Here is a 14106-nt window from a genome sequence, read left to right as displayed (position 1 = left end):
TGGTAAGAGGCTTCACCACCTTTCTCTCTCTCTCTCTCTCTCTCTCTCTCTCTCTCTCTCTCTCTCTCTCTCTCTCTCTCTCTCTCTCTCTCTCTCTCTTTCCTTCTCAGATAATGCAATCATCCACAGTTTACACAAGAGAGAGAGAGAGAGAGAGAGAGAGAGAGAGAGAGAGAGAGAGAGAGAGAGAGAGAGAGAGAGAGAGAGAGAGAGAGAGAGTCTGAGAAATGGTCACGGAAGTTTATGCTCGATACCATCAGGTTGAACGTTTCCTGAAGAATCTTGTGTAGAAAACGGAGTCACGTAGTCGGAAACTTGTAGGGGAGACTTCCTTATTGACTGAGAGTGAAGGGAAAAAATTTAATTCTGATCTCTGAGTTTTAGTATACTTGTTACCGCTTTGTGCTTCTTGTTCTTCTTGTTTTTCATCTTCTTTCTTTCTCTTTTTTTTACTTTTTTTCGTTTAATTTCTTCTCTTTCTCCCCTCATCGTTTTTTTTTTTTTTCCTGCCTTAATTCCTTGTCTTATTATTTGTTGCCAGTAACCTTTTCGCTTCTGCATCTTCCTTCAGATGTATATACTTCATTTCTCTCTCACTTCAGTCTCTCCACCTCATCCTACCTCCTTCATGCCTCTCTGTGCTCCATTTCTCAGCCTTGGTATTCTCCTCAAGCTTCCTGCATTTCCCCGTAAAAGAAGCAACGATGGGCTATAAAAATAATGAGAAGTGTACGTGGCTGTGTCCTCCGTCTCTCATCCACCGCCGACCTGCTTCTGCCTGCCTGCCTACCTACCGCTGAGAACCTCCGTCAGGTGTGCGGATGAGTGGCACCATCCGGCCCGCTCTTCTCGCTTCCCTAACCCTCAAACCATAAATGTATTTCCGTGAATATACCGTACGAGTGTGCTGCCTCTTTTTTTACGACCGCTCACTCGCTCCCAACTCCCACGCCAGGTCAAACCGAGCGTATATCAAAGGTTAGATTTAGTTTTCCGGAGGGTGTTAAGGCAAGTCCCTTCGATCCTCTATGCCGCTCCATCTCAAGGGCTCTCATGTGCTGCAGAAGGTTTATAGCGCCCCGTCCCTCAAGTCTCCGGTGGACAGGGCTTATGACCTCGCCGCCCTTGCTTCACTTCTGCTGGGGGTAACCGTGGTGCCAAGTTTCGTCCATGCCACACACTCGAAGGCAGGTGTGTGTGTGTGTGTGTGTGTGTGTGTGTGTGTGTGTGTGTGTGTGTGTGTGTGTGTGTGTGTGTGTGTGTGTGTGTGTGTGTGGTGTGTGTGTGTGTGTGTGTGTGAATCTTAAAAATGGTTGCTTCCTTTCTGCAATCCACACTTCACCTAACAAGGCAACACGCCAGCCTAAGATGCAATCACACTGAGGCCCCGCCATCAGCACCAGACAGGCGCGGCGCGGCCCGCTTCACTCCCTCGACACTGCTTATTGAGAAGCTCATATACGAGTACATTTTCTAAAATAAACTAATTTGATAATCTACATCACTCTACGACTTCGATGTCCAGATGAGGACACTTCACCCCTGAAGGAGGTGCAGGCATTCCCTTCCTCGCAGGAAGGTCGCAGGTGTCTAGGACTTACTTTAACGATGTCTGACTGCTCCTCCAGCGGGATAGGGAGGCGCACGGGCCGGTAGCATATCTTGCTGGGGTGGTCGGGAATGACCTCCGCAGGGTTCTTGGGGCCCATCGTGCCGCGCGTGAAGACCTGCTCTTGCCGGCGAACTCCTCGCCACCGTCACTTGTGCCTCACTCGCTCGACGACCGAGGAAGGTCAGGTTGTGCTAACAACAAGTCCAGTCACTCTCGTTTCAGTCACGTGTATCACATGACCAATAGACGGAGAGCAGGATGGAGAAAACAGTCCTTCCCGACAGCGTGAGGCTGGAGGCGTGCGAGACTTTGTCACACCAGACTAACCCGGCGAGGCACACGGCTGGGCACCACCCAGGAGCAGGCTGGCACTCCGCTGGTTCAACCTACACTGGGCAAGAGCACACTGAGGACCATGCCCGCACCCAGCCCCCTTCAGACCTGGCTCAACACACCCCAAGCCAGGCCGTCCCTCCCCCTACACCCCTCTACCTGCCCGTCGCGGAGGCATGTTAGTCGTCGAGACGCCAGAACCATCTTGACAAAATATTATGCATCTTAAATCAGTGCAAGGAATCAAGACACAGTCAGATCTTGCAGTCATCGTGCAGGACCGAAAGTTGTCGCCAACAAAACATTTAAGGCAGCTTCCAACAGAGGTCGCCTGGTCCCTCAGCACCAGAATGTTCACCTCTGCTAAGTAAACACCTTCCACCTGGCGACCCCCGGGGTGCCGCCTCACCTGTGGATGTCAAGCACTGAACCGCCTGCCCAGGTGGGGACCGCGGCCCCCGCCCCACACTGCCCACCTCATCCTTCAACACACTTGCTGAAGACAGCGCGCACGCAAGGACACACACACACACACACACACACACACAAACGCTGGTGTGGCTATAGGGAACAGACTTAAAGTTCACAGTGTTCAATTATATTTTTCTTAAGCAAATATACATTTAATGATTCCATGTGATGAATACATGAGTCCAAGCAGACAAACACCGACAACTGAGTCACCGGCAGCAGCGGGGCAGGGCGGCGAAGCTAAGCTTTAACATCCTCACTGGCTATCATCCTCACTGCCACAGCGGCAATAAACCCATGAGGAGGAAAACCTCATTCCCATATGTCAGGGCTTCCCACAGGGCATGTCCTGCAGCGCCACCCAGGAGAGCGCGGTGCCTCGCATCAGCCCGAGGCCCCGCACCGCCCACCAGTCATCACTCTGGCGCGCGGTGAAAGTTCGCACACTATTTTGATGCAGACTCATAAATACTCAGCTTTTCCGCATGCCCCGCCCTCCGAGGCAAGGCGCGGCGAGATGGCCATCACCAGAACCGACAATTTAACAGTTCATCTTACCCGCCACCATGCCGCGAACCCTTCTGCCTCCCGCCACGCCTGCCCTGCCGTCACCCACACCCTGCCCCTGGCAATGCTACCCTGTCACCCACACCCTGCCTCTCCTCTGCAACACCCTACCCCTAGCAATGCTCCCCTGTCACCCACACCCTGCCTCTCCTCTGTAACACCCTACCCCTGGCAATGCTCCCCTGTCACCCACACCCTGCCTCTCCTCTGTAACACCCTACCCCTGGCAATGCTCCCCTGTCACCCACACCCTGCCTCTCCTCTGCAACACCCTACCCCTGGCAATGCTCCCCTGTCACCTACACCCTTCCTCTCCCTTGCAAACACCCTATCCCTGGCAATGCTCCCCTGTCACCCACACCCTGCTTCTCCCCTGCAATACCCTACCCCTGACACTGCTCCCTATAATCCACACCCTTTCTCTCCCCTGTTCCCCTCTAATACCCCTCCCTGTCATCATAACCTTCCATTCCCTGCAAATTTCTTTACCATACTTCCCCTACAACCTCTCACACCCCTGCCTCTCCCTGCACTCCCCTACCCTCTAATATCCCTCCTCCTTAACCCCTCAGCCACTCCCCTTCCTTCTCTGTGCAGCCTGTTCTTACTGTTGCTGTTTTTTGTTTGTAATCATTTCGTGAGTCTCATATATAATGGTTTCTTTTTCTTATTTTTCTATGTTTAGCTTCAGTTAATTCCACCCCTCCCTTTTTTTTTCTTTCTTTATTTCTTTCTTTTTGAAGGATTTTAAAGAGCGAGTAAATTTTTAGGTTCTATCGTGGCTGTTTGATTCATCTGCAAAACTCTGACTATAAAAATTCTTATCACTCACACACACACACACACACACACACACACACACACACACACACACACACACACACACACACACACATTTCTATCCCTCCGTCAGCCCCTCCCCACCCTCCAAAGGGAAAGGAAAAAAATAAAAAATGTCAACCTACGCTGCATCACGAAATTAACCCCATGATATTTGCTTCTCCTAATAAACCAGGAACGGCGGCAGTTTCCATAAATTTAAGCTTCTAATTATATCTCTCCTAAATGCTCACCTCCTCAAACCAGTTCACGCCGCCCATGACTCACGCCGGAGGGAAAAATATGACATCACGTAAGTCGTTTGAACTCGTGTAGAATTCACCTCGATGTCACGTGCCCCATCAGACCAACCTTCCCAGCCTTGCATTTAGTCATTGGCGTGAGGTGAGGAGGCGAGGAGGGGGTGGGGAGGTGAGTCACGGCTATTCTGTGACTCGTGACCATCCAAGCCTTCCGTATTCATTTGATGAGTATTGGATGTTTTGAAGGTTCATGAGTGTGCGTCCAAATCTTTCGTATTAATGAGTATGGATCTTTTTTTTTCATGTATCCGAGTCTTCAGTATTGATGAGTTTGCATCTTTATTCACGCTTTCACTGTAAAGTGAACCAATATCACTAATATATATATATTTTTTTCACCCTTAAATTCACAAAGATAGTCAGTCGCGTTCTCATTGACGTTTATTTATTTTCTTTTTTTCCCTGAAGGTGCGGAATGACGACTGAACTCTCACTAGAATGACCCAAACGCCACTGAAAAAGCTAACAACCTGCATTGGATCCTGTTCAAAGTAAATAGCTGAGATTCTAAGTTAAAAAGTTTGAGAATGTGACTCTAAATGTCATCTTGATATCCTGCAAGACATCCTGTAAAACCATAAAGCGTGGTACTGGTTCTGATTTCCTACACGCCCATCACCTCTCCCCCACGCGCCTCATGTCATCACAAAAGGCCGGATTTTGAAACGCTTTGCTCTTGCACCACGACAATTTTCAAAGGCCACTGAGATGATTAGCCTAGTTCTCAAGAGTGCTTCCCCTGTTAATAATGTAGAGATTTTGTTAATATGTCACTAGAACCGTAAAAACACTCTTGGAAGTCCTTGTCTCTTCCAGTAAAACCCTTTGAATGTAGTGGAGATGCGGAACGGAAGAGTTTCAGAATATTGTCCTAAGGTCCTTATTATGAAACACTTTGCTCTCTCACCGCGACTATTTTCGAAGGCCAGAGATAATTAGCCAGGTTCTCAAGAGTGTTCCTCCTGTTAATACTAGAACCGTAAAAATATTCTTAAAAATCCGTGTCACTTCAATTAGAGCCTCTTGAATGTAGTGGAGATGCGGCAAGGAAGCGTTGCAAAATATGGTGCTAAGTCCTGAGACACAGTGGTTGTCCATAAGAAATAAGGGAAGCTGCAAGAAGCGACCAGGCTTACACGTGGCAGTCCCTGTATGAAACACACCTACCTATTTCCATCTGCTATCCGCATCCATAAACTTGTCTAATCTTCTCTTAAAGCTCTCTAGTGTCCTAGCACTAACTACATGATTACTGAGTCCGTTCCACTCATCTACCACTCTGTTTGAGAACTAATTTTTTCCTATCTCCTTCCTAAACCTAAATTTTTCAAGCTTGAACCCGTTATTTCTTGTTCTACCCTGGTTGCTAGGTTTTTTTGAGTCACCTTGATTGTTTCTTTTCCTCTCAGATCTATTAGGGTGCTCTAAATAAATCAACAATCCGAGTGCAACAGTGTACACAGAGCAAGTGTTCTCTCTCCCGTTTTATCTAAGTCTGTCCAACCATCCATGTTCTTTCAAGGTAAGGAGGAAAATATGCTTTGTTCTTAGGTAGACTAAACTATTTTTTACGCACTACAAATAAATGAATGAATGATAAATAAATAAATACATAAACACAGAAACGAACAAAGAAATAAAAACTACAAACTAACAAAAAAAAAAAAACATGTTCTTAAGTCTAACCGATAACGTGTCATTAATTTTTCTAAAGCCTATTGATAAAGGCTTGCTATCTTTACACGTCATTCAAAAAAAGGAGTAAATGTTAGCGTTTTGTCAGGCACACTTCAGTACACGCCCACAGCAGGAGGTATAGTGCGGGGGCTGGGCGGGGAAGGGGGCAGGACAGGTAATGGAGTCATGGGGTCACGGAGAGGAAACTGTGATTTATCGTGAGTCCGCCACTTTAAAATGCATCCTATTATTTCTGTGAGTCATGGTCCTTCTCTCTCTCTCTCTCTCTCTCTCTCTCTCTCTCTCTCTCTCTCTCTCTCTCTCTCTCTCTCTCTCTCTCTCTCCCTCTCCGCCCCACCCTAACCCGCACTGTCAGCCTCGTCAGTGGAGGTTCTACAGTAAGGGCAGCGAAGAGCCAATGAACACAACACAGTATGGAATAAAAGCTACGATGTAATGTATATACTTTCTTTGTTGGTTTTAAAATATTACGTACGAGATTTTTTAACTACTTTTATTTTGCGCATATCATCTGTTAACGTTTCTATGTTTTCAGATAAAAAATACAACAACAACAACAACAACAACAACAACAGCAGCAGCAGCAACAACAACAACAACAACTACTACTACTACTACTACTACTATCTTGTTGTTGTTGTTGTTCAAGAAACACACTTCACTCACAAAAAACAGCCTCAGCACAGTATAAAGTCGATGCAAGACACCCCATCTACCACCCCCCAGTCTCGCCCTGACGTGTGTGTGCCTATCAGTGCTAATCCCTTCAGACATACCGCGACTTGCTTACCCCATCACGTCCCGCCACCACACCCACCATGCAGAGGCGCCTCCTTCCCCCCTAATCATCCAAGTCGATTCCCGCCCACCCATGCTGCGGCTCCTAAACACGTCAGCCTAAGACCGTCCTTAATTTGTATTCAGATCCCCGTAAGGTTTGCACAGACACAGAATAAGAGAATGGAAAGGTAATTTTGTCTTGTCTAAGGTACGGAGGTTCATCATGAGGAATTCCCACAAAAATCAATCTAGAATAAGTTTAAGTAGTCGAAGGTGATGTAAAGCTTGCATAGACACACAGAAGAAGAGAATAGGAGGGCAATTCTATCTCGTCTAAGGTACAGAGGTTCTTCATGAGGAATTCTCGCAAAAATCAGTCTAGAATAAATCTAAGCAGTCGGGGGTGATGAAAAGTTTGCATAGACACAGAATGGAAGAGAACAGGAGGGTAATTCTGTCTTGTCTAAGCTGCAGAGTTTGGTTATGAGGAATCACCACAAAAATAAATCTGAAATGTCAAAAAAAGGTTGGAGGTGATAAAAAAAAAAAAAAAAAAAAAAGGAATAAGGGTAATAGGGCTAATAATTTCACAAGTGTGGCTCTTCCTTTCTCTTACTGAGATGTGGTGCGGGCGTAGCGTTTAATTACAAAAGGTTCCAGTGATAGCAGAGGAGGTGATGGAGGTGATCAGGAATTTAAATGGGAATAAATTTTCTTTCTTTTTTTTTTCGTCTTCTGCGTCTTCGTCTTCCTTTTATTCTTATTTTTCTTCTTTCCAGGAAGTTATATTTTACTTCATTTATCCATCAAGCTATCTATCTATCTATCTTTCCATTTATCCATCCATTTATCTATTGCTCAGTGAATACACGTGAAAACACCATAACACCAGTCAGTGTCGTTTACAAAGAGTTGAGGCTCCGGAGAGTGGAGACACACTGAAAACATCTTTAACAAAACGCCTGAAGGAGTGCATGACGATGAAAAAGAGAGCAGCAGTCACCAGCACCTTTAGTACAGCTGAGTGGATCCTGACTCGCGCCCTTACCATGGTTCTACTTTCTATCACCACAGAGCTCTCTATTTCCAATCCAAGTATATGATGTGGGAGAGAGAGCAGCAGTCATTTACACCTTTACTACAGCTGAGTATATCCGGACTCATCCTTTCTCTAGTCCTACTCTCTATCTCCACACCGTTTTCTATTTCCAATCTAACTTCCTTCTGCAGTGCATTCCGGACTAATTAGACGCCCTCAGTGCATTATTCGGGGTGGCGGGACAGCTGGGACGCAGATGACGCCGGGGCAGGTGTATTGCATGGCGGGGTTCACACAGATACAGGAAATAACGGGTTTACTGAGAGGCACACCACTCCACTTGGTCCTCTGAAGAACTAGGAAAATTGTGTATCTCTGTTTGTCTATCTGTTTGTCTGTGTGTGTGTGTGTGTGTGTGTGTGTGTGTGTGTGTGTGTGTGTGTGTGTGTGTGTGTGTGTGTGTGTGTGTGTGTGTGTGTGTGTGTGTGTGTGTGTGTGTGTGTGTGTTTTCTAAAAAGAGCACCCTTAAGAGCAGCTCGGAAACCACTCCTGTACGCACCAAGCCACCCAGGAACACTCGTCGGGCCCAAATCCTCTCAGCTCAGCCCCAAACCACAGCCATCACCTCCCGACCTCCTCCTGCCACCTCTCACTGCCACCCCTACTGATACCAAGCACTGAGCGTGGGATTCGTCTCTCTACAAGCTCAGGAAGTCGCTGGATAACTGCACGCTAAAAATAACCAAAGTAATTTCCTCTCACCGCCTTCTCGTCTCATTTTATGCAGCTTTTCATCACTTTCTCACCCTAAACATCTCACATTGCTTCAACACATTACTCTCTCACCACACCTTACACATGTCCTCACCACATGCATACCCTTCACCACACCTTGTCACACCCTATGCTATCTCTCGTCACAGTAGCCACACCTGGTTAAGAGTTACTGGTGAATGGAATAGATATGCAGGCTCAGCTCTCAATATCCCAAGCTTCTAAATAAGATAGGATAGGCACACAGTATCAAACAGGACCACTGCACGACATCTTGAGGTGGGGACACTATAACAAGTATAATTTCTTCATTCCCTGTTAAAGAACACTAGGTGAGCAATGCTGGGTGACTGACTGGGAGCACAAAGGATGCGATGGAATGGCCACGAGAGAAGTGTCCATTATTACCCTCTTTCCTTACTCAAGTTCTCTCATTTTCTTCTCTGTTATTTCCTTCACCTCTATCACAATGTCCTCCCACTTCACTAGACCTGTTCCGCAGCGTTTTTCTAAGGCGCTGTCCTGGATACGTATTCTGAAACACTACTGCTCCACACCTCCACTATTTCAAAAAGCTTTAGTTGAAGTTACACGGATTTCTAAAGGTGATTTTACGGTTGTGGTGACAGATTAACAAGATTTATACATTATTAACAGGATAAACACTTTTGAGAACTCCGCCAACCATATGCGTGGCCTTTGAAAGTAGTCGTGCTGAGAGAGCAAAACGTTTCTGAACACGGGCATTGTTCTCCTAGTCATGAGCTCCCTTCACCGGCACAGCGAAGGCCTCTGCTGATTTATCTCGCCTTCAGACCAACGTCTAAGTGTTTCCCAAATGTCCAAAGGGAGAGGATATTACAGTTACACCAAGCCACACGTCACCACACTAACTATGGCCGACACGTCACGCCTCGCCACATCCTGCCAAGCTTACGAGTACACACAACATTCTCACTTCACTACATCTCAGTAAATCAACACAGGTTCTTATTATTAAACGTTTCGCCGCTTATCCCCACTGCTTACTTTCAAGACACTTCTCAAATTTCGCTTGATCTTTTCTCACAGTACTCTAAAGGGACGGACACCTTCATTGGATCTTTTTTTTATATATATCTTTTTTGTTGCCATAAGTCAGTGACCCTCTTACATGTAAAAGAAATAAAGCTTACAACAGGCTCTAGTGGAAGTTAGTTATTAAGGTTCACAAGCGTGTTTTCATGATCCTGGTGATAAAATAATGACCTCAGAAAATAACTCTGGCTTTTCCTTGGGTCTTTACTTATTCCCCTTTTCTCGGTAAAGGCATCAGGCAGGGCCCTTTCTTTTCTTATAACCCCCTGCCCCCTTTTTTCTTTGGCCGGTCTCTCTAATGCATAAAGAAAACGAAAAAGAAGCTTATCAAGGATTCTGCATCATCAATGGCAGAAAAAAAACGCCATGAGAACTAATCTTTTCTTTGGATTTTGAAAGATATTGATAATGAAAAATCAAATCGTTAAAGAACGCAAGCAGACGAGCAACACAGGAGAGTAGAGAGATGACACGTGGAACATTTGAAACACGTGAAGAACAACACAATCAGACTGGGGACAGAGAGTGGTGAAGGAGACACGAACAAAATTTGCATGGAAAACAACACAGGCAGGCTAGAGTCGCAAGAAAAAGTGGAGGTGACACATGCAACACTTGAAACACATGGAAAGGAACACAAGCACACTAGAGACCTGAAGATAACACATTCAACATTCGAAACACGTGAAAAAGCAACACAATCACACTAGAGACACAGAGAATAGTAAAGCTGACACACGCAACATCTGAAACACATGGAAAATAACACGCCACGGTCAGCCTGAGGGAGGGGAGTGAGGGGAGGGAGCGTCATGTAATGCCAGACAAGTGTGTCATGCACCCACGTGCCGGCCTGGGTGTCATTGCAGTCTATAAGATAATGACAATAATGGGAGACATCAAGTAACAGCCTCGTGTTCTCTCCTTTAGTCTTGTGTCTGGCTCAATGAGAGATATACCGTTAGTTTTTACCCCCCCCCTCTCTCTCTCTCTCTCTCTCTCTCTCTCTCTCTCTCTCTCTCTCTCTCTCTCTCTCTCTCTCTCTCTCTTTCTCGTCTTACTTCTGTTAATATCATTTCATTATTACACTATCAGCGGTTACACCAAAGAATTTACAGCGATACCGCGTTCCCGTGTTTCGTTCATCGTCTCTTCTGCACCAGCGGGAGGGAAGGAAGGGGAAGGGAGCGAGAAAGGGAAGAGAAAGGGGAAAGGAAGCGAGAAGGGGAAGAGAAACGAGAAAGACAGCAAGAAGGAGAAGAGGAAGGGAAGGGGAAGAGAGGTGGAAGGGAAGAGAGGGGAAGGGAAAGAGGAAGGGGAGGGGAAGAAAATGGGAAGTGAACGAGTATTGGTTTCCCGTGAGGAGCTTCGAGGCATACTCCGATGAAGGAAAGAAAAAAGAAAAAAAGTTATAGTTGGCGAAGATAGATGAAGTTGAAAGTTGAACAGGACGATATTAAAATTTCAAAAACGTCACATATTTAAGAAGAGCTTTTAATATTCATACTACTACAACTGCTACTACTACTACTACTACTACTACTACTACTACTATTACTACTAAATGGACAGAAAAAATATTATTACCACTACACCTACTAGATGGACAGAAAACTACTACTACTACTACTACTACTATTACTACTAGGTGCCAGTCCGCAAAGAAAAAAGAGCATGAAAATAAACCAAAACTACTACTACTACTACTACTGCTACTACTACTACTAACACCACACACACACACACACACACTTACCTCTCTCTCTCTCTCTCTCTCTCTCTCTCTCTCTCTCTCTCTCTCTCTCTCTCTCTCTCTCTCTCTCTCTCTCTCTCAGTCACCGCGTCAGTACTCACCTCCTTCACCAGGTGGCTCTGCTCGTTCAAGTCTACCATGGGCGGCACGGAGGGGGGGCGTGTGAGGTAGTAGGTCGCTGCCACCACCGCCGCCGCCGCCACCACGCCGCCCATCACGGGGGCGTACTCCTCCAACATGCCTGAAGGGAACAAGAGGGTCAGCAGGAGCAGCAGCAGGAGGAAGAGGAGGAGGAGGAGGAGGAGGAGGAGGAGGAGGAGGAGGAGGAGGAGGAGGAGGAGGAGGAGGAGGGAATAACAAAGGGAGAAGGAGGAGAAGGGGGACAAAAGATAATAACAGTAATAGATCTCTTCCCCTCACAAGGATTTTTGTAATGTTATTGACGGAGGAGGAGGAGGAGGAGGAGGAGGAGGAGGAGGAGGAGGAGGAGAAGAAGAAGAAGAAGAAGAAGAAGAAGAAGAAGAAGAAGAAGAAGAAGAAGAAGAAGAAGAAGAAGAAGAAGAAGAAGAAGTGAATGAGGAGACTGAGGAGGAGAAGGAAGTCCATAATTATATTTTTCTTTTTTTCTGTCTTTTTTGTTTATCTTTTTACTCTTAATTTGAGTATAACGGCAACTTTTCGAGCTGCTTAAGGTAGCCTGCGCCTCACACTGGTGTTGCTAGCGGCGAGTCAACACGCACCAGCTGCCATAAGAACTACTGCCACCAACATCACCGTGCAGTGAGTTTCATGCATATAGATTGAACAGAAATTAATATATAGGGTTTTGATTATCCCCTCAAGATTTTTCCTTAAGTAACTCATATATTTAGTTTACATATCTGTCTTCGGCTAAAAAATAATAACAATAGTAAAAAAACATGATGTGCAATATAATGTCACCTCTTTGGAGAACTGTAGTCATGAGTAACAAACCAGGCGATTAAACAGCCTGCAGAAAACCAGTTGAGGGAAGAAGACCGAGGAGAAGACAGAGAGTAAGATGGATGAATGGAATTACGGTAGAGCAGCAAAGGATGGGAGGCACGCAGGAAGATGCGAGGGACAGAAACAGCTAAACAACTGGAGGAGACTCGTACATGGCGCCATCTCTTCTTGAAAAGGGAAGAGGCGAAAGAAGAGGTCGTGACTAACAAAGCACACTGCACATGGAAGGCTGTAGTGTAATGACTCATGCCCGCAGCAACACAACAGCACAGTGACCTACATGCACTAGCAAGCCAAGTCCAGTAGCTCGTAATTCTTGTTGTCCCCATAGACAACAATCTTTCATCCCTTCACTGGTAAACTCTCGAACTTCTTACCTGCTTCTGTGTTTTCCCCTTCCTACATGAATTCTTTCACGAGGACTTTTTTTTTATTTAAGAGTAGTGAACAAATGGAAGTCTCACTGAGCACATAATAATTAGGACAAGTTATAATATGTTCAAGAAGGGATATGACCAATTTGAGACTGAGAATTGAGAAGAGGCGGCCCTTATGAGTATTATCTTTCTTGTCTCTTTTACTTTCACTAAGGTAAGCATTCTCTAAAGTAAGGGAGGTCTCAAGGCATTTCTCTCGTCCTAATTAATCCTTTTTCCTCCTCTTCTTTGGGGATTGGCACCTCAGTGGGGCCTTTCTTTATGCACAAGAAGTGTTCCCCTTGACCACCAGTGATGACCAGTAGTCGAGTGACAAGCCACAATGTACCGTGGAAGACTCTTGTGTAATGCCTATGCCAGCAGCAGCACAGTGACCTACATGCACAGTGAGCCACGCCCACCACCCAGTACTTCTTGCCGCATGGAATCCTTACATGCGGCACAATACTCATCATATATGGTTAAGAAGAGACTGCTCCCTCAATATTATTATCATATTTCATTAAGTTTTTCTCGAGCTTACAACTTCCTGAGATACTTGTGAGAGAGAGAGAGAGAGTGAGAGAGATGAGGAGAGAGAGAGAGAGAGAGGGATGAGAGAGAGAGAGAGAGAGATGGAGAGAGAGAGAGAGAGAGAGAGGAGACGAGAGAGAAGAGTGAGGAAGAGAGAGGGAGAGGAGAGGAGAGAGAGAGAGAGAGAGAGAGAGAGAGAGAGAGAGAGAGAGAGAGAGAGAGAGAGAGAGAGAGAGAGAGAGAGAGAGTCAAGAAGGTAAAATTTTCCTCGGTCATAACTGGGTAATAACTTTCCACGAACTGAGACACAATGTGGAAGAGACAATGAATGATTTAAACATCCTTTCTTGTGCAGCCTGCAGACCACAATAATCTATTTTTTAACAAAGTGTAACAAACACATACATTACGGAAACTTCTATGTTCAACTTTTGGATGCGCATGAATACAATTATGCAAAAGACGTATTCTTAAGACATTCTTTTCCATTATTTGAGTTACAGCCTCCTCCTCCTCCTCCTCTTACTACCACCACCACCACCACCACTACTATTTACCACCACCACCATTACTACTACTACTACTGACTACTACCACGTGCTCTGAATACCCTCCCTTTCATAATTTAAGTTACAGCCTCCCACTCGTCGCACTCCCGACACAAGAATCAAGACGTTGGACTCCAGCAGATACAACGAACCGCTTTCAGGTACCAACAGGTGTGCATACAAAGCCAACCCACCACCACCACCACCACCACCACCACCACCAAATTATTTCTTCCTCCCACGCTTAATTCCCCTCAGTCCTATCCACTTCCTTTCCATCTCTCTCCCAGCCTTAATAACCGCCCTTCGTCCTCCGACCCGTCCTCTCCTCTTCTTCCCCCCTCCTCCAGGAAATCAAAGCAGCAGGGTGGGTAA

The 14106-nt window shown here is 45.9% G+C and overlaps 1 protein-coding gene across 6 annotated transcripts in view; it reads right to left on the bottom strand.

Annotated features, from left to right (window-relative positions):
* The window catches only part of LOC135112861 (long-chain-fatty-acid--CoA ligase 1-like), a 104482-nt gene that overhangs the window by 67686 nt on the left and 22690 nt on the right, over positions 1-14106 (bottom strand). For 5 of the 6 annotated variants that reach the window (XM_064027766.1, XM_064027762.1, XM_064027764.1 and 2 more), the window contains one exon: positions 11348-11487. In XM_064027766.1, the coding sequence (XP_063883836.1) occupies positions 11348-11487 (140 nt within the window). Of the gene's footprint in view, positions 1-1601; positions 2035-11347; positions 11488-14106 lie in introns of those variants that run through there. The other variant, XM_064027767.1, reaches the window with a different exon arrangement.

This window comes from Scylla paramamosain, chromosome 24 (genome assembly GCF_035594125.1).
Source record: "Scylla paramamosain isolate STU-SP2022 chromosome 24, ASM3559412v1, whole genome shotgun sequence".
Lineage (NCBI taxonomy): Eukaryota > Metazoa > Arthropoda > Malacostraca > Decapoda > Portunidae > Scylla > Scylla paramamosain.
The sequence above is the reverse complement of the archived record's forward strand: the minus strand, read 5'-3'. Positions and strand labels throughout refer to the sequence as shown.